Genomic DNA, 24,126 nt, shown 5'->3' with positions numbered 1-24,126 from the left:
TCACCCCATGATGTGACAAAAGTGGATGAGTGGTGTGTCAAATGTTTACATACAGCATACTCTAGTATTGTCTATTACTCGTTTTATTGCTTTTAACCACAGTTTGTAAATCCAAACTGTCTTGTAAGATAACCATCGATTCAGTAACGATCTCAATAATAACTGAAGGAATTTCAACCCATTTTTCAAAGCCTGAACTTAAATCCAATACAGAATTTGAGGACAGAATTGATTGAGAAAGTGTGCAGGACGAAACCCACCAATATGACTGATTTCCAAAAATGAATATTTCAAGCTTTTGCCCCCATCTTATATTCGTCAAATCGATTTGTAAAATTTTGATTTCAGTCATCTAAAGTGAAAAGGCTGCTGAAGCCTTTGATAGAAATGAAGAAGAACGGTTCAAATTACTGTAGGATTGAGAAAAATATGATTTGAGGTGGAGAAAAAAGGGAAAAGATTCAAATAATGGAAGTCAACGCATTCTGTTCAAGTGAATGTAAATTTATGAGGCGCAAGTGTACAGTGTGTATAAGAATAGAAATGGGTTGGCTCGGCTTTGAGACTGCCTTTCATTCTGGGACTTTTAATGGTTGCACTGTGTTTGAAAGTTTGATTTCATCTGAAATCATCCATGAATTACCCGACTTTAAATAACAAACCCGTTACTGCGGCAATGCACTGCCGTAAGGGGCGAAGATCAGTGGTTGGAAACTGCATGGATGCACAGCAGAAACCACTGATGATGCAGGCGTGATAATGGAAGCGGCTTCCTTGAAATCATAGTCTTAAGTTCCTTCAAAACAACTTGTAAACTGACATCTGATAAACGTGTTAGGGATTTTAAAAGAGCTGACAGAAAAAGACCCGTTGGGCTGTTTTCCACTGCACTTTGAAAGAGGTTACTACCTTGTTATTCCAAGGTGGTCCCTTGTGTGTTCGAGGCTGGTAGTGGGAACGTGGTCTCAAATGACAAGCACGTAGGTACGCTCATCAGGGGGTTCGTACGAGGTACCACCACGTTGTGACGTACTCAATGACCGTGAAATTGGTGCAGCGGTAGTGACGGCTGAGCTTCTCCATCTCTGAACGATTGCTTCAGCAGAGGTGAGTACTAATCCAACGAGAATTACTAGTAATGAGGTTTACAACCCCCAAAAAACTGTTATTTCAAGCGTCGAAACGAGTCACAAATTAAAACATTTTTTGCACTAGCACCGTATCCATTTCCCAAGGCTGCAGCAATAACGCACGTGTTGCACAGCAGCTAAGCTAAGCAGTAACAGGGAGAAAGACCATGCATTGAGCATAGGACCGTTGACCGCCCATATGAATGCTTGCCTTATTGCAAGGTCGTCTTGAACATAGAGCTACTGTAGCTCTATGGTCTTGAAGTAGTAGGCTAAAAAATGGTGCCACAGCATGCAGGACCTGTAAGAGTTCTATATACGAACATCACTTATTTTCCCTTTCCATGGTATATGAGCTATCAGAAAGTGATTCTAGTATGTCCTAAATGTCAAATTCAGCAGTGAAAATACTGAAGTATTTAGGCCCATGCTTAAAAATGCTTTTGTGGAAGTCAGTAGCGGGTTAAAAGAAGGGATACTTGAAATTTCCTGCTAAGTACATGTACATGTCGGCCGCCACGCTCGTGGGAGCACAGTCTGATAATGCACGAGGAACCCTATAGTTCTTGGGGTACCTGCCTAGCTCCATGCAACATTGACTGCCCCCCCCCCCCCCATTTTTAGCCTCTTCAGTTGAATGGAAGAAAGGAGGAATGGGGAGTGTAGCATACTCAAGATCAAATTTACATGGTGCACTCTGACTTTTTCTTAACTTTCTTAGACAAGTAGAATTGCCAAACTGCTTTATCAGTGAGTACTTCAGGCTTCTATGGCAATTCGTGTACCTGGTTAAGTCCAGAAATTAGGGGTCCAAAAGAGTGAAATTTTCGTGTCCCTGTTACATCTGACCTTTGTTATTTGGCATGGAAATATCACCGGGATTGATTTCAAACAATTACTATTTGTTTGGCATGTAATTTGCATTGATTCATCACTCTTAGAAATCAGAAAATGTGTTTTGAACTTATAAAATCATACGTCAAATGTGACAGGGACACAAAAAAATGGACACCTAATTTCTGGAATTACCCACATGTGAGTGATCTTCTTTGTACACTGTACATGGTTACATTTTTACCATTAACAAAGTTTGTTATGCACTCATATCCTGTGAAAAATTCTAATGTCTAGATGTTCAGTTCAGAAGTCAGAATAGTATTGCCGGAATGATATTTACTTGAAAGGGGTACCTGTCACATAGTTCAATTACATTTAAAAGTTTGTAGAAAGTTGTGGGGAATATCTCCAAGGACAGTTCACATCACAGATCCTTTTAAGGTCAACAGTTCATGGTTGTTTATGTTTGCACAGTGCACATTTCCTTTCAAGAATTTGACAAATGTTTCTTGCCTAAGATAAAATGCTTTAATTAACTTGAGCCATATAAAATGTGTCTGTGGCATCCACAGCTGAGCCACTGCATAGTCTAGAGTTTCTGTTCTGATGGCCAAATTTTTCTGACCTGTGCAACTTTGGTCTGACCCAGACACATCAAGGCCACACTGTACCAGTACAGGCACTAAACCCACAGTGAAGTTCCAGGGTCTTAGTCCAGGTTGGTGAATAGAGCTACAATATTAGGCCCTGAATTGAAAAAAAAAGGAAAAAAAGATCACAAGGTCATTGAAGTTTTTCAGTAACAAAACAAGCAGTCCAAAATAGCCCTCAGGGTGTCATAAGAACGTGCAGACATATAATTATGTTGCATCTCTCTACCAACCTCTGCTTGAAAAGAACATTGTAAATAATGAACAAATTCTTTAGAAACCACTGAACCACCTCACTGCCACTATTTGTTTGCCTTTGCAAATTCAGTGTCATATCTCTTGTCCCATGCTCTTGTGGGTACGTACTCCATTTCCCACCACCTTTGTTAGTACAGTGTACAACATAAACACAATTGCCAAGGATTTAAAGCCTAGTAACAGTGACTGCTAATGCCTTAACGTCTTTCTGGTCTCACAATATCTCATTCGTTTGACTTGACTTGTGAATGAGCCCCTTTGCTGTGAGCATAGAGCAAAGAATCCATGCACATCAATACTCATTGATGTGCATTGTATCCAACAGCAAAGAGCCCATTTTGTAAGGCAACAGTCACCCACAGTGTGTGCACACTCCACGCAGGTACGTTGATTTCTGTTTTTGGTTACCAATTGAAAACAGCTATTTCCATCCTCGGCGTTTTTTTAAATCTTAAAATTCTATTCTGAAACAGCCCTGTACACTTCGCAGAGACCTGCTTCATGTTAATGTTCTTGCAATTCTCAAGTACTCAAATATTGCCAAAGGAATATGGTAAAATGTTATGGGTACTTGCAGAGACCTGCAGCATTGGTACAAAATGAATATTTTATGAGAAAAGTGTATTTTCATTTAGATTTCTTTTGAATTAGCTTTTATTTTAATGTTAGACATTGTCAGTTAAATGACACCTAGTCACCCGAGTGTTGAATTCACCCGGTTTTAATGTTTTAATTCTCAATGTTGCAAATCCATTTGAAGTAAAACTTGCTCACAAATGTTATCAGATTGTCTAATACATGTACATGTGTAGGTGGGTATTCTTCACACTGCCGTGTACATGTAATTAACCCTAACCCTCCTCAATCCTTCACCTGTTGGAGGACTGAGGAGTGTTAGGGTTAACAACTCAAATCTCTGCTAGTAACTCTACCTCTTGCTGCCTTTGTGAGCTTGAAAACATGATTTCAAAAGAAACTGGAATGTGAAACACTGATTTCTATGTGGGTTTTTAACCATTAGAGTGTTCTGCCGGGTTTTATTGATGCCAAATGACACTGCTGTACAGACTTCAGTTATAAATGATCCTGAAATGAACTGAAGGTTTATTCATCAAAAGCCATTCTCGCAGGCAGGCTGAATTGCAGTGGTTCGCTAGTAAGTCAATATTAAAAGTTTCAATTATACAAGAAACACTTAAATTTGAATTTCACGTAAAAAGAAGGAAAAAAAAACATAAAAAACAAAAAACATTTGCTCAACAAAAATGGATAAAATAAAGCAAAATATGAACCCTTTAGTCCCTCTTGTGCCCAAAACCGCCCGAAATCAGTTCCCTTTTTGTTGTGCGGTATTATATTAATGCATGCGAATAGCGACCTCTACAGTTGTGAAGCTTGGAACTTCCCCTTTCTGATGCAATAAAGAAAGATGACCTTTCGAAAGTCAGAGCACCCAGTTTCTTCAAAAGTTTTGTGTGTCTGACAAGTACGGTGAATGTACATGTACTTGCACAATAGTGTGCGACTTGCAACCGTTGTCGGAGCTCCACGGCAAGACTAACTATGAAAGAAGTTCTGCAAGAAACTGATGCCAGTGATTCTAAAATTGAAGCTGATGATCTTGCAAGTGACATTGACGTTGCACAGGTACATTTAGTTACTGGTATGGCGATGTTTAGAAATTAGAGGCATTCTTGCAAACTGAAATGTGGCAAAGTAAATCCAAAATGACAACAAAAAACGGTCATGGTTACACTGGTGCTTTCGACGTGTTCGATCATCACTAACAACACCAACAGCTAACAACTGCTAACAGCTGATCAGGACTACCGATCCCTTGATTATGTCGAATTGTTGTAAACTTGAATAAATGCTGTATAATTTAGAGCTTTGGTTAGTGTTTCTGCAGTGCATGCATATTTGATGGTTGATATCATTTTCAAAGGAAAATATATTCTTTTGTACACAATACAGGCCTTCCCCCCCTTTTTTTTTAACTTTTCCTCATTTCAAAAGGTCAAAGGTCATGGATATAGGGGTCAAATGAAGAAACAAGTCAATTGCTGGAAAAGAGTTTTTATACTCTTTGAAATAAATCAAACTTGCTGCACAATAAAGTGAAGAAGAAGAGCGCATTTTGCCAAGTCTGAGGGATGTTGTCTGTTTCTCATTCTCCAAGTGAGCAAATGGCAATCTAGCGTATGTGGGTTAAAGGGGTAATAAAAGCGTGGAAGAATGAATGACAAAGCAGAAACAATTGATCACAAAAAAACAAACGGAAAGAAAACTTATGCAACTAATAAAAATTGATATTTTGAATACATAATGAAAAATAATAAGATTAAGATATGAAGTAGCATTATTTGGCAAGAAAAAAGTGTTTGGCAGGAAAAAAAGTGCACATATTCACTGAGAAAAAGTAAATATTTGCAAAAATGTGCATTCAGCAGAAACTTGACTTTGAATGAAAATTTACAAATCAATATGTGTGTCCTTAGTTGTATTGAGTGGTATTAAATAATGCTACCATGAAATAATTTTTCATTTCTTGAAAACTGTACAGACGGATTAGCTGTGCTTCAAACTTTGAACATTGTGACTTATCCATGTTGGGGAAAAAGAAGCTCTCTTGTGCATAATATTTTCAGACTTTCCAACCTTTGATTTTGATGATTTCAAGGGAATTTCACCCAGAAAAATTCTCACTGGTAAATATTCTACCACTTAACATACATGGATGAATGGACAATGCAATCACAGGTCACTGAGTGATCAGTGTATTGGCAGGAAGGCCAGTGGGTCATCAATGCCAAGTCAGTCTCGGGTTACATGCTGGCCATCAAGTTGCTGACAGTGGACTTTCCATTCTGGAACTTTCAGCATTTGACACTTGTTAAACTGATGAATTACGAAGAGATACAATCCAGCTGCTTCTGAGCATGTTTGGTCATTGATCTTGAAGGTACTCTTTGAGAATCTGACTCAGAATGGGTCTGTGGCTATGGCTTTAGATACCACATGTGCTTATGCTTCTGGCTAGTGTCTCAGGACTGCTACTTGCCATAGGTGCTTGTGTTACTCCTAGCCATTGCCCAGTCTGTCACTAAGGGAGGGGCCTAAGGGGGCATGAGGGGATGCCCCCCCCCAGGAAGCTGCTTCCCCCATCAGTAAAATGCATAACATAATTTGGCCCCCCCCCACATGTAGCTGATACTGTGGCTCCCCCTGTAATGTCTGAAGCTGGTTAAGGGGGGATGTAACAGCTGCTCAATGTGGAACATGGCCTGCAGTTGTAGGTCTCAGGTCTTTAGTGTGACCTTCACTCGTGCCCCTTTTTAAGCAAGGGCACCGGTTTAATGCTGTTGGATTGATTTGAGATGTCACTGTGGCACATGTTCACAGGATAGTGTGTAGGCCAAGGGTTAGTCACGGTGATAACCCACAGCCAGAGTTTTGTTTGTAAGAGACATTTTGTCCCATTCGGATGCCTTGCTAAATGAGGCAGTGAAGACTCTAACTTAGACACTACCAAAACTATTGTCGATTTAAGAATATTTAGGAATTAAATGTAACAAATGACATACATGTACCAGCACTGTGTACCATTGCAGAGCCCGTGTTACTGGACATAATTGTTGCAATACATTTTAAGTATTAGTTTAAATTTGATTCCTTTCAGAATGGACAAAATGCAGCTGGGAAATGGGACATTGCTAGTAGGCCTACTGCTTTGGGCAGTGTGCTTTGTCCAGTTAGTTTCAGCAGGAGTTGTGATTAGCGAGTTGAACGCTGACAGTCTAACCCGAATAGACACTCGGGAATTTATTGAGCTCTACAATAGTGGTGACAGCCAGGTATCGTTAGCTGACTATGTTATCGTACTGTATGATGGTTCTACTAATGCCGCATATGCTGTCATACCACTGCAAGACAGGACTCTGTGGCCAAATACCTACTTTGTGATTGGCTCTAGTTTTGTCAGTCCTGTACCAGACCAGACGTTCAGTTCCAGCATTGACATCTTGCAGAACGGTGTGGATGCTGTCGCATTGTATCGCGGCAGTTCAAGCCTGTTCACTGCGAACATGTCTGTCACCGCTGACAGGTTGGTGGATGCCGTAGTGTACGATAACAGAGGAAGGGACAGTAGTTTTCTTCTCGATGTCTTGACACCTGGCCAGCAGGTTCTTGATGAGATGCGCCAACACCTGAGGAGAGAGGACGAATCCCTAAGCAGGTGTGGTGGAACAGACCCTCTGACACTGTCCCAGTTCCGGCTGACCCCAATCACCCCAGGTGGTCCCAACAACTGCACGGCAGATGAGACCCCGATAGTGATGCCTACCATTCCAGGGGGATTCCCCAATCTCCCGTCCTTCCCACCAGACATGGCCAACATCTACCCAGACATTGCCATCAACGAGTTCAGTGTTGACCAGGGCTCCGGCCAATTCATCGAGCTGTACGACGGCGGTGTCGGCGGGATAGTCTTGGATGGCTTGATCGTCGTAACCTACCGTGGGAGGAATGAAGCATCGTACCGTAGCCCCATCGTCCTGGATGGTCAAATGACTGACGAAAATGGCTACTTCCTGATCGGCCAGGCCAGTCAACAACCTCAGTTTGAGCTCAGGTGGAATCTTCAGACAAACAGACCTCCCAATGCCATTGCTTTGTACTTTGATGACCCCAGCAAGTTTGAACGCAATACCCCTGTAACTGGGGTTAATTTAGTCGATGCAGTCGTCTATGGTGATGCCTCGAACCCAGAGGACAGTGCCCTTGTTAACATTCTCTCCCCTGGTCGCCAGCCTCTCGTTCAACCAGCAAACCAAGTCAATACATCCTTGAGTCGATGTAGATCATCTGAGCGTCTCCGTTTGGAAGCCTTCACCAGTAGTATTCAAACCCCGGGTGGGGATAACATGTGTACCCTCCCAGATATTGTTATCAATGAAGTCAATGTGGCCACTGAAAATGCACAGACCAATCAGTTTATTGAGATCTTCGATGGTGGAATTGGTCAGCAACCCCTCGATGGCATTGCTCTCGTCCTTTACAACGGAAGAACCTCCCTCTCCTATCAAGCAATTGACCTGACGGGCTATAGTACTAATGTCCAAGGATTTTGCGTGGTTGGATGGATGAACGGCACTAATGTTGACATCGGTCTAGAATTTGACGTCAACGTCGGTTTTCTTCAACCGGGACCTGACGCCATTGCTCTCCATTTGAGCCCACCTCAGCGTTTCAGGAAAGGAAGCTTTGCCACTAACTACAATCTGATCGATGCTGTTGTGTATGGGGAAGACCCCGCTCTGGATCTGCTTCATGTGCTCCTTCCGCATCAACCCATCCTGAACGAAGAAGGAAGCAGCACCTCGTCAGGGGACCGGTCCATCAGTCGGTGCTCTTGCTGCCAACGGTTGGACTCAAGGTCTTTCGGAGTGGGCCAAGCTTCGCCGGGAGCCATCAATGCAGATTGCCTACAGAACAACGTGACACACGTCGAAACCATCGACCACTACATGGATCTGCTTCGCCTGAATGAGATTCGGATCGTCCAGCCCGGACTGCCTCAGGGAGATTTTGTGGAGCTCTACGATGGTGGATTCGGTCAAATCCCCCTGGATAACATGGTGCTTGTCCTCTACAGAACCCAAGGAGAAAGGTAAAGATCTGTTAAACAAAAAATCACACCCATGAGTCCGATGAGCATGAGAGGGTGCAACCTCTGCAATGGGCACATTTACCCTTTTGTCATTGGTTGCTGTGCTGGCGTCAGCATAGCATTTATGGGATATGACCAGGTAACATTTAATCAAGAGCAGAAGGAATGCAACTTGAATGAGACTGTTATCAATACCTGGGGGGGGGGACTTCCTGCTGCTGTCTCAAATGATAGTCACTGATATCACTCAGACAGTCATAAGCCGGGCCCTCCTAGTTGGAAACTGTTATGTAGTGTTACGCATACGCACAAGTTGATACGATCTACATGTTTTAATTATGTTTGTGTTCTTGTAGGGTTGTGGCAGAGTCCAAGTTTTGTGAGTTCGTTTGTGAGTTGGTGTGTTAGGACACACCAGAAACCATGCATGAGTTACATGTTTGAAATGCATTTGTGCTGTCATTTTATCCAATGCATTTTGAAAGTGTTATAAATCTTTTTTTCTGCCTTCATCTCAAAGTGACACGACAGAAGTGTCATTGTATTTTGTGATGCGTATTTTAACAATCATTCCATGAGAAATTATCTGATTTCACTTCTGGAGGGAAAAAACAGACATTTGTGGGCACTGCCTGACCAGCTCCAGATCTTATGGTCCTGATTAGGAATCCTCAAAAACTAAAACATTTTAGAAATAAGTCCAAACAAATCTGGTTAGCAGTTTGATTAAAAGAAATTGTATGGTGCAGATGTTCATGTACATGTAAGTGTAGCGTGGATGCAAATATTTTTTTTGAGCAGAAATGCATTTCACTGTAAATGACGTGGATAATCTGAAGGTTGTTTTCTCATTCCTGTGGTGGTGCAGTTGCCTGTGATCCTTTGGCATTTTCATAACTGACCCTTTTTTTCCCACGCTGAAAAATTCCGCATTCCCTGCAGCTCCTACAGAGCCATTGATTTGCACAACTACCAGACTGATGCCGATGGATTCTTTGTGATTGGTCCCTCTTCCATCCAGTCGTCACGGTTACTGATCAGCGAGATCCATTGGTTTGATGGTAACACCGGTGCAGTGGCCATATACAAGGTATGCCCATTGGTTGCACTCTACTCAACCGATGTTCTGAATTCTTTCAGACTGTGTAAATCACAAGAGCTTTGTAATGGCTGGCCACTGATTTGTTACCTGCCTGAGGGGAAGAAGCAGCATGATTGAACTTTGCAGTTTTGTACGTTGTACATACGAGTGCCTTTTGATAAGCCTTCATTGGGTCCTGGCTCTATGATTTACATGTAGTTTAATGTCAAACTTCTGTTGCTCTTACCAGTCTGTAGTTTCTGCCATTATACCAGGCAAGATATGGGACCGAGGGGTACCCCCCTTACCTGTCCAATCCCTATACACACTCTAGACTATTTTTACCTAACACATCCCCCAGAAGTCTGTAAAGAATTCCTGAGATTCTGATCAAACAATGACCAACACAAAGGTGGGGGGGTTCTCTCCATCCCATATCTTGGTTCAAATGTCTGCCATAAGTACCAACAACGATAAAAGTGGAATGGGTTGTATGGCTCAGTGGTTATATAACCTTTAATGTATGTAGGTTTTGTAACTCAGTCCAGCAGGTGGTTATTTGTGACTTTAGGCGAGTCACTGTGTCCCCGACTCCCAACTTGTCTCTCTCACCATCCAGGAGGAAATTGGTTTCCTACTGGTACCTCGTTATAATGAGGGCAGAAACATTTGTGACTGGCTCTGTGAAAAAGGCCCTCAGGCTTATGTGTGACAAATTGATTTTAAGTGATGCCCATAGATAGAGAAGCATTTTAATAAAAATCAAGTTTGTGTATTTTTGACCTCTGTCACACGTTCTATTCCCGAGGTACAGTAAAAGTTAGACTTGATCTCTGGCAGGTGTATAGAATGGTCTGTTGCATGAGGAGGCACAGCGTGAGTTGAGGGCCTTTATTTGTAGAGTTGGTCACATTTATTGTGATCCGAGTGGCTGTGCATGTTCCCCGTTGGGAGCTGAGATGGACGTCGGGAATGATTAGGGCCATTGAGATTTTGTGTGCAGTGTGCTGTGTAAAGTGAAATTCTGAGTTGATGTAATGCGGCGTTTTGGTTGAATTGTGTATATATACACGATAATGATGACTTCATGTATGAGGGTTAAATTACATAAAAAAAGGAGTCCAAATTTCAAATGCAACTGGGAGAGTATTTGAAACCAGTTGATACTTTTATCACCTATTAAAAAATCACCCATAGGTGTATGCTTTGCAACAGGAGTGGGTAAGAACTGTCTATAGTTTTCGATGCACCTTAACGGATAAAGAGTACAGAGTGTGCCACGCATCTGTCTAAACTTTCAGAGGGTTCGAAAAAAATGCACAGGAGGGTAGGATGACTTTGACTCTTTTCTTTGCTACACTTTGGGGCTTGTATTTTTCAGAGGTCAGAGGGAGAAATGTTTCTGGTGATCTGTGGCGGTGTTCATTCAGACTGATAGAAGTTGCCATTGACTGCATGTTTGTGTCACCTCACAGAACACAATGTTTCCTTCTGCTCTTGTGCGCCACACCAGGGCCAGGAAGCTCCCACTGCCTTTGTAGAAGCTGGTCACGGTTCATTTACAGACTCACAAAAGTTTTTTTCATCATTTGCACTCGTTGCAGGGTTCGTCGGCAGATTTTCCCGACGGTACTCTGGCCACTTCTGCCAATCTGATAGATGCCGTGGTCTATGGGGATAGCAACTTGTTGCTGTTAGATCTCCTCACCCCGGGCCAGAGTGAGGTGAAGTACACGGTCGCTGCAGGTACTGAAACAAATGACTTTACTACTGCAATAGAATCACTCAATAAGGTTTGTCTAAATGAAGTGGCTATGGCTGCCACAATGTTTAATTCTCTGGTAGCCACTAGCTCGCAGCCATGCCCATTTCCTACAGGCTCATGGGGGACTAATAGCCGTAACCAAGTACATTATCCAAAGCCAGAGGTTAGCTTGTTTTTGATGGATTAAGTACTTAAGACCTCAGCCACCATTACTTTGTGGATTGCTGTCAAACTCATTTGTGACTGGATGTCACAAGATGAGGCTGAAGGTCATTTTTCTTGGTAATTCTGTTCTGGTTTGTGTTAGAAAAAGCAAACTGAAGTCCTATTTTAATGTATCATTCAGTTTGACTTCAGGGCAAAAAAAATGCCATGTGGATTCAAGGTTCTTAATTATTTGCATTTTGAAAGATTCCTTTAGAAGTAAACTCAAAAGTGGTTCGGGCAACTCGTGACTCGTGTGGAAAAGAAAGAAAAACTATATGTACGTAGGTCTAAGATGATATGGTCAGTGTTAGCAGAGAGCTGCTTAAGCTTTTTGCTAGTTATATTGTGGCGGAATGGCTTGAAACTCTCCAGATAAATGAGTCAGGAGATATTTGAGATGGTAATGATTGACGATTGTGAATTGTAGAGGAAAAAGCTTATTTAACCAATGCTTACAGGAGAAACAGCAATCCTTCGGTGCTACTCAAGAAATGCGTTTGAGGTCCTGGCGTACGCTGAGGGCCCTCCTTCCCCGGGGATGACCAACGTCTGCCCTCCACCTCCCATCGTCATCAATGAGGTCAACATCCTGGACATGTCTGAGGCCGTTGGCCAGTACGTGGAGTTGTCCAGTGGTGGGATCCCCCAGTTCCCCCTTAACGATCTGCTTCTGGTAAGAGAGCAAGAGTTCAAGAACGAAAGTTACAGAGGCTGTTTAATTGTCACACCGAGTGAGATCTGGCTTTAACCCTCGTTTGGTTTTACAGCACAAATGTGCACAAATGCCCACAGTCACTGGTGAGCATGTATTTTCTATATGGAACTCAAACATGCGCAGGTTCAGTGTGTACTCAGTAGATTGCCAGCACAAAATGACCCAGGGTCTTTTGTGCAGTCCTCTTCACTGCATTTGGTTTACTGCACAATGATGCACATGAAACAGTGAAGCACAGTTGTTGGGCAGCACAAAAGTGCAATCTGATATTCCTGTGAGGGACAGTTGGTGCAGTGCACCACACAACATAGCTGTGCTTCCTTAAGGTGTTTACCAAATGACCCCAAGAGTGACCTCAGCATAGGAGGGTTAAAGGGGCCAAGTTGAGCATCCCACCCCTCCCGCATCCCCCCCTAAAATCAGACAAACAAAAAGAAATTGGTGATGCCTTTTGGTAACCCTTTTGTGAAGTGTTATTAACCCTTATTGTGATCCTAACCTGAACTGTACCTCCACTCCAATTCTTAGGCTGACAGATGACAGCGTTGTGCAACTCAAACAAGAGTGGATCGACAGAGAATCGGCCATTATGTGGCCCAGTGTGCAATGTATATGTGGGCCATTATTGCATTATGCAGTCATCAGCTGCAGCCTAACTGACAGTAGTGGAACAGTGAATGTCACTGTTGGATCCTGTGGTGGCTGGCAGAGTTTGAGACCATTTGACATGGAGGAGCTGACCTGTTAGATCTTGTTAAAGAGGCATTGAAAATGAACCCTTCTTTCCCAATTATAAGTTTTAAAGAACAGGTGATAAGACCGTATTCCAAAATGAACATGAATAAATTGAACAGTTTTCCCATTTATGGTTAAAAAAAAGTTTAAAAAATGGACTTCCTGTGTCCCTTTTTCGCCGATTTCAGAAACACTTATTATGTATTTATGATATGCCGATGTCCCCAAAATGTCACAGGGAGATACAGCTGTAAACACGGGGCATCTTCACGTGCAAGTCTCAGGGGACAGTAGAGGCATGCTCAAAATGCAATATTCTTGCGCAGTTCTTGTCCACTACGTTGATTGTTCCATCAAGTTTAAGTGCATGATTTGTTGTGTTTTTGTCATAAAATGAAACATACCCCGGTCTTGTGCTGCTTCTAGTTTCAGTCAGGAGTCTCGTACACTGAGACTTGTGTTCTTTCTCAGGGTTTCCGTGCAATGACATATTGAATCAATTGTCCCAGACAGTGCAATAAAGGTAGATTTTAAATCTTCCCGGTTGTCGCAGATAAATAATTGCCAAGGATTTTTGGATGAATAGACAAATTTCCAGCATCTACACAAGCACTTCAAATTTAGAAAAGCAACGCATATTAAAGCCTCACTGACAGCCCGCGTTGTGTTGCAGTTGCCGGCAACGTGGACAGGTTCCATGCCGTCCTCATTCATCGCTGAGTAAATTAAAGTTACTGTCACAAGAATTGAATCCACTCACTTCCAGTCTAAGAATCTGATACGTGTTTAGCTCTTTTTCTTGGACACACTGAAAATGTAGACTCGGCAAACGAGCACGCACATGGGTGCTGTCGTTTTTTTAGAAGCTTCACATGTATATGTGCATGTGCACTGTACAAGGTACATATAGCTCGCCGTTTGGCCAGAGATTTAGGTCTGCTAACTCTGATACTGATTTCATTATTCTCCATGGCGTAGTCTCCCTGAATATTCTTTTACCACAGCACATGAGCACGAGTGCGCTCTTACATGTACATGTGTATGTATGCCACGCAACGATACATTCCTCTCGACCTTCCATCTCTCGTACTCCTTCGTTTCAGAACAAATTTCACAATTATTTTGACCAGCTAAGAGTAAGATTTTAAATTTATGCATCCAAGATGTTAAAACTCTTTGTTTTAGTGAATTTTGGCTGCAACGATGCCAGTTACATGTATCTTCATGCGTGCTTCATGCATCCGCCTTTTTCCCCATGACATCATCAATCCAACATAAACACAAAATAGGACCTCGTATGTTTCCAAAATCAGCCCGGTTGGCTGTGGAAAGAAATTGCATCTTATTTCTGTCGTGTTGGTTTTCAACGGATAAATTGATGGTGTCTTGGTTTTGAGATGGCCAATCTACATGTACCTCCAAAACCTTCGATGTCGAAATATTTGAAGTCTTTTTTCTTTGCACTTTAACATATCGGTATGTAGCAGGTCATCTCACATTAACTTCTTTATGTCGTTGCTTTGAGTAGGATTATTAAAGACCACTGTATTTGGAGATGGGGTGCAGTAGACTTTACCATCAGTGGCTCCTCTTCCTTCATGTAGGCATTCTCAGATGCATTCGGAAAAAAACCCCTAAATGCTTGATTTCTGTGGTTCAGTTTTTTTGGAGGGGAAACCCTAATAGGAACCCGCGGTTGTACAACACCGTGAGCATCAGAAGTGCGCACACAGACAAAAATGGCTTCTACCTCATCGGCTATCGTGGACTGACCTCCCCCCGTCCAGACCAGACCCCCTTCCGAGTCCCCACGGGCAAGATTAGAGAGGGCAGCAACGGCATCTCACTGCACCGAGGACTGAAGAGTGCAGATCACCCCAAGAATTCGCCCCCGACAACTGAGGGTCTCGTGGACGTCATCATCCACGGTACGGACGATGCCCAGACTGCTCAGCACCTGATTGAGTATTTCCGGCCCCACGCCCCCCGACTCCAAATCAACGAGGACGCCTCGTGGAGCCATCGAGATGAGTCAGTCAACCGCTGCGTGGACAGCCAGAACAACACGGTCTACCAGCTGGCCCACATCACCCCCAAGGCACCCAATCACTGCCCAAGTAGACCGGACGCCGGCCTGATCATTAACGAACTGAACTTGATACCATCAGAGCAGTTTATTGAGCTGTGGGATCTTGGCGCTGGCTTCACTTCCCTCGGTCAGTCTTTGAGCTTTACTAGTTGTGTAAGCTAAATGCCCTGATTAGCTGATGGTTACATCAAAGACTAATCCGAAAAGATGCTCCGTGTGTTACTGTAGTGGTGTCGGTGGCACAGCACTCACAAGGTTGTTCTTAAACCTGAGGAGCATGTGCAAGTTGACAAGTCACAACACCTTTTTGGTGAAAGAATTATTCACAGTGTTGTAGTTGAGACCATCACAGACCAGACAAAAGACCATGCACAAGACCAGTCACAAGACCATGCACTAGACCAGTCACAGGTAACAGGGTGAACAGTGGCAAAGTAATGCTTTTCTTGCAGTCCATTTGAATAGCTTGTGACTTGAATTCAGACTGGAGGTCTTGTGTCAGTCTGTGATGGTTTTGTGATGGTCTTAAGAGGTCTGGAATACAACACTGGATATTCCGTGTGCTTGTTCCACCAAGGAGTATCAGTCTATCACCAGTGTCATCGGGGACCTTTCTCTCTTTTCAGGAGAAACTAGATTTGTTTCAATTCCCAGTAATTGACTTAAAAGTCGAAGAAATTACATATTTGGTTAAAGGGTAGTAGCTTGTCACATGTGTGACCTGATCTGTCAAAATGAGTCTTAAGGCCATTTTCCCAGTAATTCTGCTCCAGTGTGGATCAGAAAGAACGAAACCGAGCTCTCTCTTTTGATGATTCCCTCATTCATTTTTTTCCTGATGGAAAGGGAAACTTTGTGGATGAAAAATGTAGACAGTTCCTGTTGTTTTCCATTGTGCAGGATTCTTTTCAAGGCTTTAACCCTAACAGTCCTCAATCCTTCACCTGTTGGAGGACTGAGGACTGTTAGGGTTAAACTCTAAAATTACTAAAATGGCTCTGGTAATTTCCAAAAGCCCTCAATCAAGGGCATATTCTGAACCAAATAATTGGGGGCAAAGCATGTTTTAGGGGAGCCAAAAAGTTTTGGAGTTTTTTCATGTAGCCTCTTATTGGCTTTCAGAGGTAAGGGTGTATTTTTGGGTGTTTTAAATACTTTTTGAAGGCAGGAGGATAGAACAGACCAAAGAATTTGCCTTTCATTTATCAGAAAAAAAATGGCCCTGCCTTAAGTAGATTACATTGTCAACTAGAAGTTTCACCCTCTTCCTTTTGACATTGATTTGAATTAACATGATATTGATTTGGTCAAGCTTCTGTACTTGTAACGCTATCATTTGCATCCCAACAGATGATTTTGTGGTGGTGCTATATGGAGAAGGTGACGCCTCCTATTGGACCATACCACTGACTGGATTCTCCACAGACAGCATGGGTTACTTCATCATGGGGACCATAAACGTACTGCCTAAGGCTCAGTTCTTGTTTGCCGATGGTAAGGAGAATGCCAGTTAGGGATCCGAACTCGGTGTGATCTCTTCATTTTGACAGAAAAAAGTGTTTGTGATAAAGGATGTAAAGTTGGGGAGTCAGGTTGGTGTGGTGGTTTGTGGGTTCTTTCCTTGACTTCTGCCTCTGAGTACTGGGTTGGTAGTCTGCCCAGGTAAACACATGGATTGGGTTTTCAGGCCCTACGTTATACATGTACCTGGGGCTTGTATACCGTAATCTCATTTGGGGTTCTTTGGGTCCTGCTTGGTCCTGAAAGCAAACACAAATGTGAAATTGTAACATCAGATTAATCAACTGCAAATTCACAACAGTTGACCACATTTCAACTCAAGCGAATTTCACTGTGAATGTGTTTTATGTCCAATTTGTGTTACTTGTGCATTTGCCCGAAGTATGAAGTGGCCTTAACACTGAACAGAACATGGTTAAAAAAAAAATCTTTCCAAAAATCATTTCAAATCAGTGATTATGGTCAGCTATTTCAGATTGACTTCTATAAGCCAACCCTGGCAAGCATGGTGGTTGAGTGGTTATAGATGTCTGCGTTAGTGAGCAGGAGGTTATGGGCTTGAGCTTGGCATAAGTTTTCAGGTTTGATAGATTCAGGCCTGGATTTGGGCAAGGTTTTTGCCCTCCTGTCAGAAGTTCCTTCATTTGGTCCATAATTTGTTTGACTTTGCTGCACTGTCTTCCTGTCCAGGGTTCATGCGGCACATGTACGGAGCTGTGGCATTGTATAGAGCATCCACGGCAGCCTCATTTCCAGAGGGTGGTCCGCCTTCATCCCAGGGCCTGATTGACGCTGTTGTCTACACAGACCTGAACAGTAAACCCACGGGGCTAACCAACATACTGACGCCAAGCACAGCCTCAGGCGTAAGGTTCACTTCTAGAAATTTAGGTGTTTTACTTTAATAGTCAAAATCTCACTGAATACAACAAGGTGCAAGAAGTGTATGGACACCTTACAAACTTAAATACAGAAATTAAAACAGAAATAAATCTTGTACAAAATTGGCCAAATGATTGGAGAAATGATAGTCACTCCCCAGCCCTCACTTCCCCCCACTGGATGAGCTCAAATGATATTGCCTGAACAGACTTCTGGTTTCCATCCTGGTGAGCCCTGAAGCCAAATTAACTTTGAAAAGAAAGAAGAAAATGTTCAACTTAGGCCAAAAACTTCTCCGGTTTCTGGTCAGGAGCTGGCTCTAAAAATGGTGCAGCGACACGCCTTTTTTTTTTTGATCCTTTTTTTTTTTAGCAAAATGAGTTGCAAGTTGCCAGATTCACTTCAGAGTTGCAGACATTGAAATAAATCTTGCACTGTAAGTTGGAAGCCTAAACTGTTCATCCCCAGGATGACTGTTTTTGTCAGTCTTTCAAGTGGAGTGATGTGTCAAAATTAAAATTGCTCGTCCTATTTCAAACTGAAACAAAGCATCAGAAAAATTGGCAGCAAGACTCATTTTGTGAGATAGGTTTATATCCTCTGTTTATTGATATTGGTAGCAGATCCAGAGGGAGTGCTCCATTGTGTGCTTCCTCTTTTGGGGGAAGATACCTTTTCTGTGTTTCGAAGTTCTTTTGGCCTCAACCGGTTAGTTCCTGTTTTTAAAAGCAGAGATTTTGACTAAAATATGCCCCCTTGTATGATAAGCTTCACTTCCATTTGGGGCACCCCTTTCATAAATGTTGCTTACCCCCCCTTCCCCCATTGCTTGGGGCTGCCAACAGATGCAGTAATGAAGAGCTTAGTACAGCAGATAGAACCGATGCAAGTGCAGATAGGGAGCCTCAAACAGAAATCTCTGGACTTTCTCCAGTTTGATTCCAGGACACTCCAGATGTCTGGCTTCTCCTTGAGTCGCTGTCTGTCGCCCAGTCTACGTTCCCGTCGGCCGTTTGTCCTCCGGCCCCACACCCCGAGGAGCCTCAACGACTGCCCCACTTACTCCAACGATGTCATCATCAACGAGGTCAACGTGGAGCACCCCGGCCAGGCTACGCAGGAGGAGTTTATCGAACTCTACGACGGTGGGGTGGGCAATGTCAAGATGCAGTACCTGAGCCTGGTTCTGTTCAACGGACACTACGACGACCGCTCCTACGCAACCGTGGACTTGCATGGCAAACGCACTGACCTCAATGGCTACTTTGTGATCGGTGCTCAAGATACGGAAAGAGGTATGGTATATGTGTCTGTGATCTTGCACAGAACCAAATGTACACTGGTTTTGAAAAAGATGCCCCTGGGATTAAAATGAAAGACCATGTGACTTTCAAGCTTTGTATCCCGTAACCAGAATTATAAGTCATAACTGCAGAGCACCATGCTTACGTGCAGGTAATACACTTGTAACATTTTTCTTTGACCAGTTGGGCATTGTGACTTTCTAAAGTGTGTTCATGCTCACATGTAACGACACCAGCTTGGGTGTGGTGTCAATGCAGTAATGAACTCTCCTCAAATGATCCACAGACCTCTCTCTTACTATGTCACAGTCAAAGATTTTCCCTGCTTGTGGTTGATTAAAATGGCTGGCCATCAGTACAAAGCAAACAATTAATTTACAGAGATTTGTTAAAATCTCATGCAAAATGATAGATAAACATGTCTCCCTCTTTTGAAAGGGGCAAATGTGCGTTTTGAGACAAAGCCTTGTTCCAGTCACGGATCGCATCTTTCAGAATCCATAGATAGTGTTGGTAGTTTCTGTAGGATTAAGGATGGCACAGCCTGGGCTCTGTTACTTGACATGGGTATTGATAGCCCTCGGAAATTTAAATACAAAGAATGTATGGAGTTTCTTTTGTGACACTGGAAAATCATGGAGTTTGCGGGAAATAATCTGAGCAAACATTTTGTGATGTGGAGTCAAGCCAAATATACCCCACTACCCCAGATGTTTTTTCTGCTTGTTTCTCAGTCAATCTCAAACTCAGGCCGAGAACCAGCGGGGGATTCCTGCAAGATGGGCCAGACGCCATTGCCTTGTATCGCGCCCCGAGCGGCGCCTTCCCACAGGGCACCCAGGCTACCTCCAGGAGTTTGGTGGATGCCATCGTTTACTCAACGGAGGACAACAGTCACATCAGTCTGGTGGACAAGCTGCTTCCTGGTACTTCTTGGCAATATTTTCTGTTTTGTTTAAATGGAACAAAGAAAAGTCAAATGAAAACCATCTGGGGAATCTCTAAAAAATGTGACCATAGCCGGTCTTGAATTTGGTTGGTCTTTTTCGTTTAAACTTCCTTCAGGCCGATCTGTTGTCGTGGAGGACGCCAATCATGCGACGGGGGATGAAACCATCAACCGTTGCCACGGTAACCAGCGGCTCAGCCCTGAGGTCTTCAGCATGGGCTTCCCGTCCCCAGGACGACCAAATAACTGCAGCAGATCCTCCAATTCCATCTACCCAGGTCAGTGCCATTCGATTCTCTCTCACAGATTGTCCCCAATCGTCAATTACAAGTCAATCTCAAGTCAATTACCCACTGGCCGTGACTCACTCAAGGGAACTTTGACAGAGACATTTCTTTCTTTCATCTGGCAACGTAAGTCCCCCGTTACTCGGGAACTGAAGTCTGACCTTATTTGAGAATGGAGGAGACGTTGATTTGTGTTCGGCCACATCACAAAATTCATATTATACCACTGAAAAAAAAAATGTGCTCGTCTAGGGTAAGTAGTGGGATGTATTCCAATTAAGAGGTATCACCCTGTGAGATTTTTTTAAAACATAGTTTTGTCGAGGGAAATGGCTCTCAGGAAATTCATGATTCAGTTTTTACCTTAAATGGATAGGGAGCAGTGCAAATGGAACTTGTTTTTAGGTGTGATACATTGCTGTTGACAGAGATGTATGTACTCTGACCCAAAATCTACCCGGTCTCCTGTGTTGTGTCATAATAGTGTGGGTTTTTTTTTCTTACACACTCAGTTACAGATCGATCGTTCTCTAGGCGTGCCTTTCTTTCATGTCCATGGGGACACAAAATGTGTCATTACTTGACTGTTCAAGCCACTTTGCAACCAAAGACGTGAAAACATTATCTGGCTATCTCTATGCACAGGCAGGCCTGATGGATCAAAATGTCTTCCGTACCTTTCTCACCACAGGCTGATGTTTAAACACGCTAATCTGCTGTTTGTTTATACCTACACAAAAAGTCCAAGAAGTCTGTGGAGGCAGAGCGTGTATTGTGCTTGAACTCTACAAAGCCTTTTGTAGCACGTGTCACTTCCAGAGTGCACCCCAGAGCATTGAAAAATATGAGGTTGCTGTGAGATTTGCTACAAATACCGGTGAAATAACTCTTGTGAATTAGTGTTCGTAGTGTGTGGCTTTATAAAAAAAGTCGTTCACGAAATCTTGCCATTTCTGAAAGTTGACATTTTCGGCCCAAAATAATACTATCCACAAAAGGGTTGATGGCCGTTGAATGCCAGGTGTGATCCTTGGGTAGTTGTGAGGAGACCAACTGTAAAAAAATTGCTTGTCAGGGATGGCTAAAATCAGGCTGTCACAAATAATAATCGTGTGGTATTGGACGTTTTTGCCAGATATTGTTATCAATGAGGTCAACGTTGAGGCCAGTGGCGGGGCTGAGAGCGCTGGCGAGTTCATTGAACTCACAGACAAAGGTCGAGGCATGTCCTCATTGGACGGTTTCCTACTGGTCCTGTTCAACGGAGCCAATCAGGACCGGTCTTACTGGGAGATGGATCTCAGCGGACACAGGTCAGTGAGATTCTCAAGCGTCATTTTTTCCCTCAAGGGCTCGTGAACTAGAATTCTCCCAGAGCATTGACAATCCATGTGGAGGTTAATTGGGATTCGGAGGGGATTATGGTGGAGAGAGCATATTCAGTTTTTCTCAACATGAGACCGCATCCCCTTTGATAGTGTAGATTACAACAAAGTGCCATTGGATTCCAGCACAATGTTCAGAAATGTCCTTCGCAAAAGTGTGTCGAGAATTAGGACTAACCCTAACCCTCCTCAATCCTTCACCTGTGGGAGGACTGAGGAGTGTTAGGGCTAATTGTTGTGTTTGATGGGTAATTAGTAAATTAATGTGTACATGCCGGGGGACCCTTTTGAAATGTATTTCTGGGATGGTTGTTTTTCCCACCTCCTTTTTTTTGGAATGAGAAACATTCCCAAAGTATTTCTGGACACATTTGTGTATAAGAATGTGATATTCCCATCTAAAATAATCTGATACATCTAATCTGCTCTCACTCAACATTCTCTCTGCGTAACCTAAAAAAAGGGCCATTTTCTATTGCAAGTCACTGTGTGAAATTTAACAGCCAGACACAAATGAATACGAGGCCGCCCCTGGGCAGAATCTGCCTTGTACCTGCACATACACGATGATGAACCCAACAAGCACTCAGTGATCAAGATAAAAAAAGATATTGTACTTTACTTATACCATCCTAAAAACTGTATTCTTGTATTCCCATTTTACTCCCCACTATTTAAAATGACGGCAGAGCCTCAAATGGACCTTTGTTTGATCCTGTGTCACTGTTGCTGTGAGTGGTCTTCTGCAGTCAGTGACACATATCTGCCAAGTTAGTCACTTCCAACCATTTGTCATTTTAGCCCAAAGTCATATTTTTTTTCCCAGCTAAGGGCGCTGTTGATCACCGGCCAGACTTCTCTCACATGAGACTAACTAATGACCCCCCTCATTTCTATATCACAGTCACTTGTCGTGTGAAAGCTTAGTCATCATTCATTTCCTCTCCCACGGTGATATTTCTCAGAGTACCCTCGCCTCTTCAAGTGGGCATAAGATTTGATGTTGGGCCAGCCCTCTTCCTGTCACCCACAGCCCAGATGCACTGTGTGTGTGCATTCATTTCTTGTTTACCCTGGGAAAACCTTTCAGTGGATGACTGTTTTCCAGAGGTGCTCAGCAAACACAAGCAATTAACGATAAAAAATAACAATATTAGATAATCAATTAATAACGACAAAACAGCAAGGATAACCATTAAAATAACACTCAATTGATAAAACACTAAAACGGATTAAAATACTTGATTGGTCGGTACATTGGCAGTAAAAGCAATATCGGCAGCCATCAAGGAGATACACCCCCATTAAAGGCGGAGTTCATGTATATACATACATGAATATATACATACATAAGTGCACTTACACATAAATATATGCATACATGTACGTGTATACATACCCATAGGCACAAACACGCCCATGCTCACATGTCCTTGTAGTCCATACGTACCGTAAATTCTTACAAAATCAAGTTTTTGTACTGGAGCTTGAAACTTGCTAAAGTGAGAGGCCAAGGATGTTTAAGTGTCGCAGGGAGATCATTGAATAAACTAACCCACGAGAGGCAAATTTACGTATTCCTGAGTTAGATCTAGAAACTGGAGGCACCAGGTTACCCTGCGAAACAGATCTTGTGTTGTATGAATGAGAGTCAGAAACTAGTTGAAAACAATTGCAGAGTTGATGAGGCGATCTAGATGTTAAACTAGGGTAGTCAGGTGAAAAGTTCTCCTTTCATTTAGGGGTTGCCATCCAAGAGTGGATAAAAGAGTACCTGTTGGAGATCTTCGAGGAATGCCCAAGATGATTCTTCCAGCGTTGTTTTGGATTTTCTCGAGTTTAGTAAAGCAAATTTAAAGTATGCTGAGAAAGAACACTTTTGGCTCTACGAAGGATCCCCACATGTTTGTTCACGTTTTTCACAAGCTTGTCTACATGTATATTCCATGTAAGAGCCGGATCAAGCCAGACGCCCAGGTATTTAAATTGGGTCACGTTTTCATTGGTAATGTTGTTAATGGTAATCTGTTAAGTTTCCTGGGTACGACGTAATTTGGCCTGAGTACCAAACAGCATACTTTTGGTTTGGTTGATATTATGAGTTGTCTGAAGACGTAAACATTTCCCTATGACACTGTTGAGTTCTCTATTAATAATATCGATAGATTTAGTGCGAATAAAAATTGCTGTGTCATCAGTATACAAAAGCATCTTTGTATCTTGTCATATAATATGAGAAAGGTCGTTTATGTACAAAGTAAAAACGAGAGGTCCCACTATAGACCCCTGAGGTACTCCATAAGTCATCCCAATTAGTGAAGAGCAGTTATCACTTATTCTGGTAACCTGTTGACGTTCATGCAAGTAAGATGAGAACCAGTCAAGTTCCAGTCCATGCACTCCATTATTCTTAAGTTTACCGAGAAGACGTTCATTATGAACAGTATCGAACACTTTCTTAAGATTCAGAAAAACTGCCCCAGTAAAGTACCCCGAGTTCATGTTATCCAGTAAGTAATCAGAAACGTTTAGGAGACATGTCTGGGTGGAGTGCATCGGTCTAAAGCCTGACTGATTATCAGTTAAAATGTTATGTTTTTCCATATAACCTAGCAACTGTTTGTGAACAAGTTTCTCCAAGATTTTCATACAAGTAGGAA

At 42.7% G+C, this 24,126-nt stretch overlaps 1 protein-coding gene and 1 long non-coding RNA gene across 3 annotated transcripts in view; one reads left to right on the top strand and one right to left on the bottom strand.

Moving 5' to 3' along the window:
• The first annotated feature begins 415 nt into the window (after window positions 1-415).
• LOC110974170 (uncharacterized) overlaps window positions 416-24,126 on the top strand; it is a 43,962-nt gene continuing 20,251 nt past the window's right edge. The window contains exons 1-12 of one of the 2 annotated variants that reach the window (XM_022225598.2): window positions 416-1,107; window positions 6,555-8,546; window positions 9,489-9,636; window positions 11,232-11,373; window positions 12,058-12,272; window positions 14,710-15,265; window positions 16,489-16,632; window positions 17,350-17,525; window positions 18,476-18,836; window positions 19,580-19,771; window positions 19,911-20,072; window positions 21,217-21,394. In XM_022225598.2, the coding sequence (XP_022081290.2) occupies window positions 6,556-8,546; window positions 9,489-9,636; window positions 11,232-11,373; window positions 12,058-12,272; window positions 14,710-15,265; window positions 16,489-16,632; window positions 17,350-17,525; window positions 18,476-18,836; window positions 19,580-19,771; window positions 19,911-20,072; window positions 21,217-21,394 (4,265 nt within the window). In that variant the 5' untranslated portion in view covers window positions 416-1,107; window position 6,555. The other variant, XM_022225599.2, reaches the window with a different exon arrangement.
• Window positions 11,249-17,053, bottom strand: LOC147800261 (uncharacterized). The gene is made up of 3 exons (XR_015427898.1): window positions 16,846-17,053; window positions 12,056-12,269; window positions 11,249-11,376 (listed from the first exon to the last, which is right to left on the bottom strand). It is a non-coding gene; the product is annotated as an uncharacterized LOC147800261 (long non-coding RNA).

The sequence above is a fragment of the Acanthaster planci genome, linkage group LG01 (genome assembly GCF_054643075.1).
Source record: "Acanthaster planci isolate LZ-2023a linkage group LG01, COTS_SCS, whole genome shotgun sequence".
NCBI lineage: Eukaryota > Metazoa > Echinodermata > Asteroidea > Valvatida > Acanthasteridae > Acanthaster > Acanthaster planci.
Note: the sequence above shows the minus strand (reverse complement) of the source record. Positions and strands in the feature narration are given on the sequence as shown.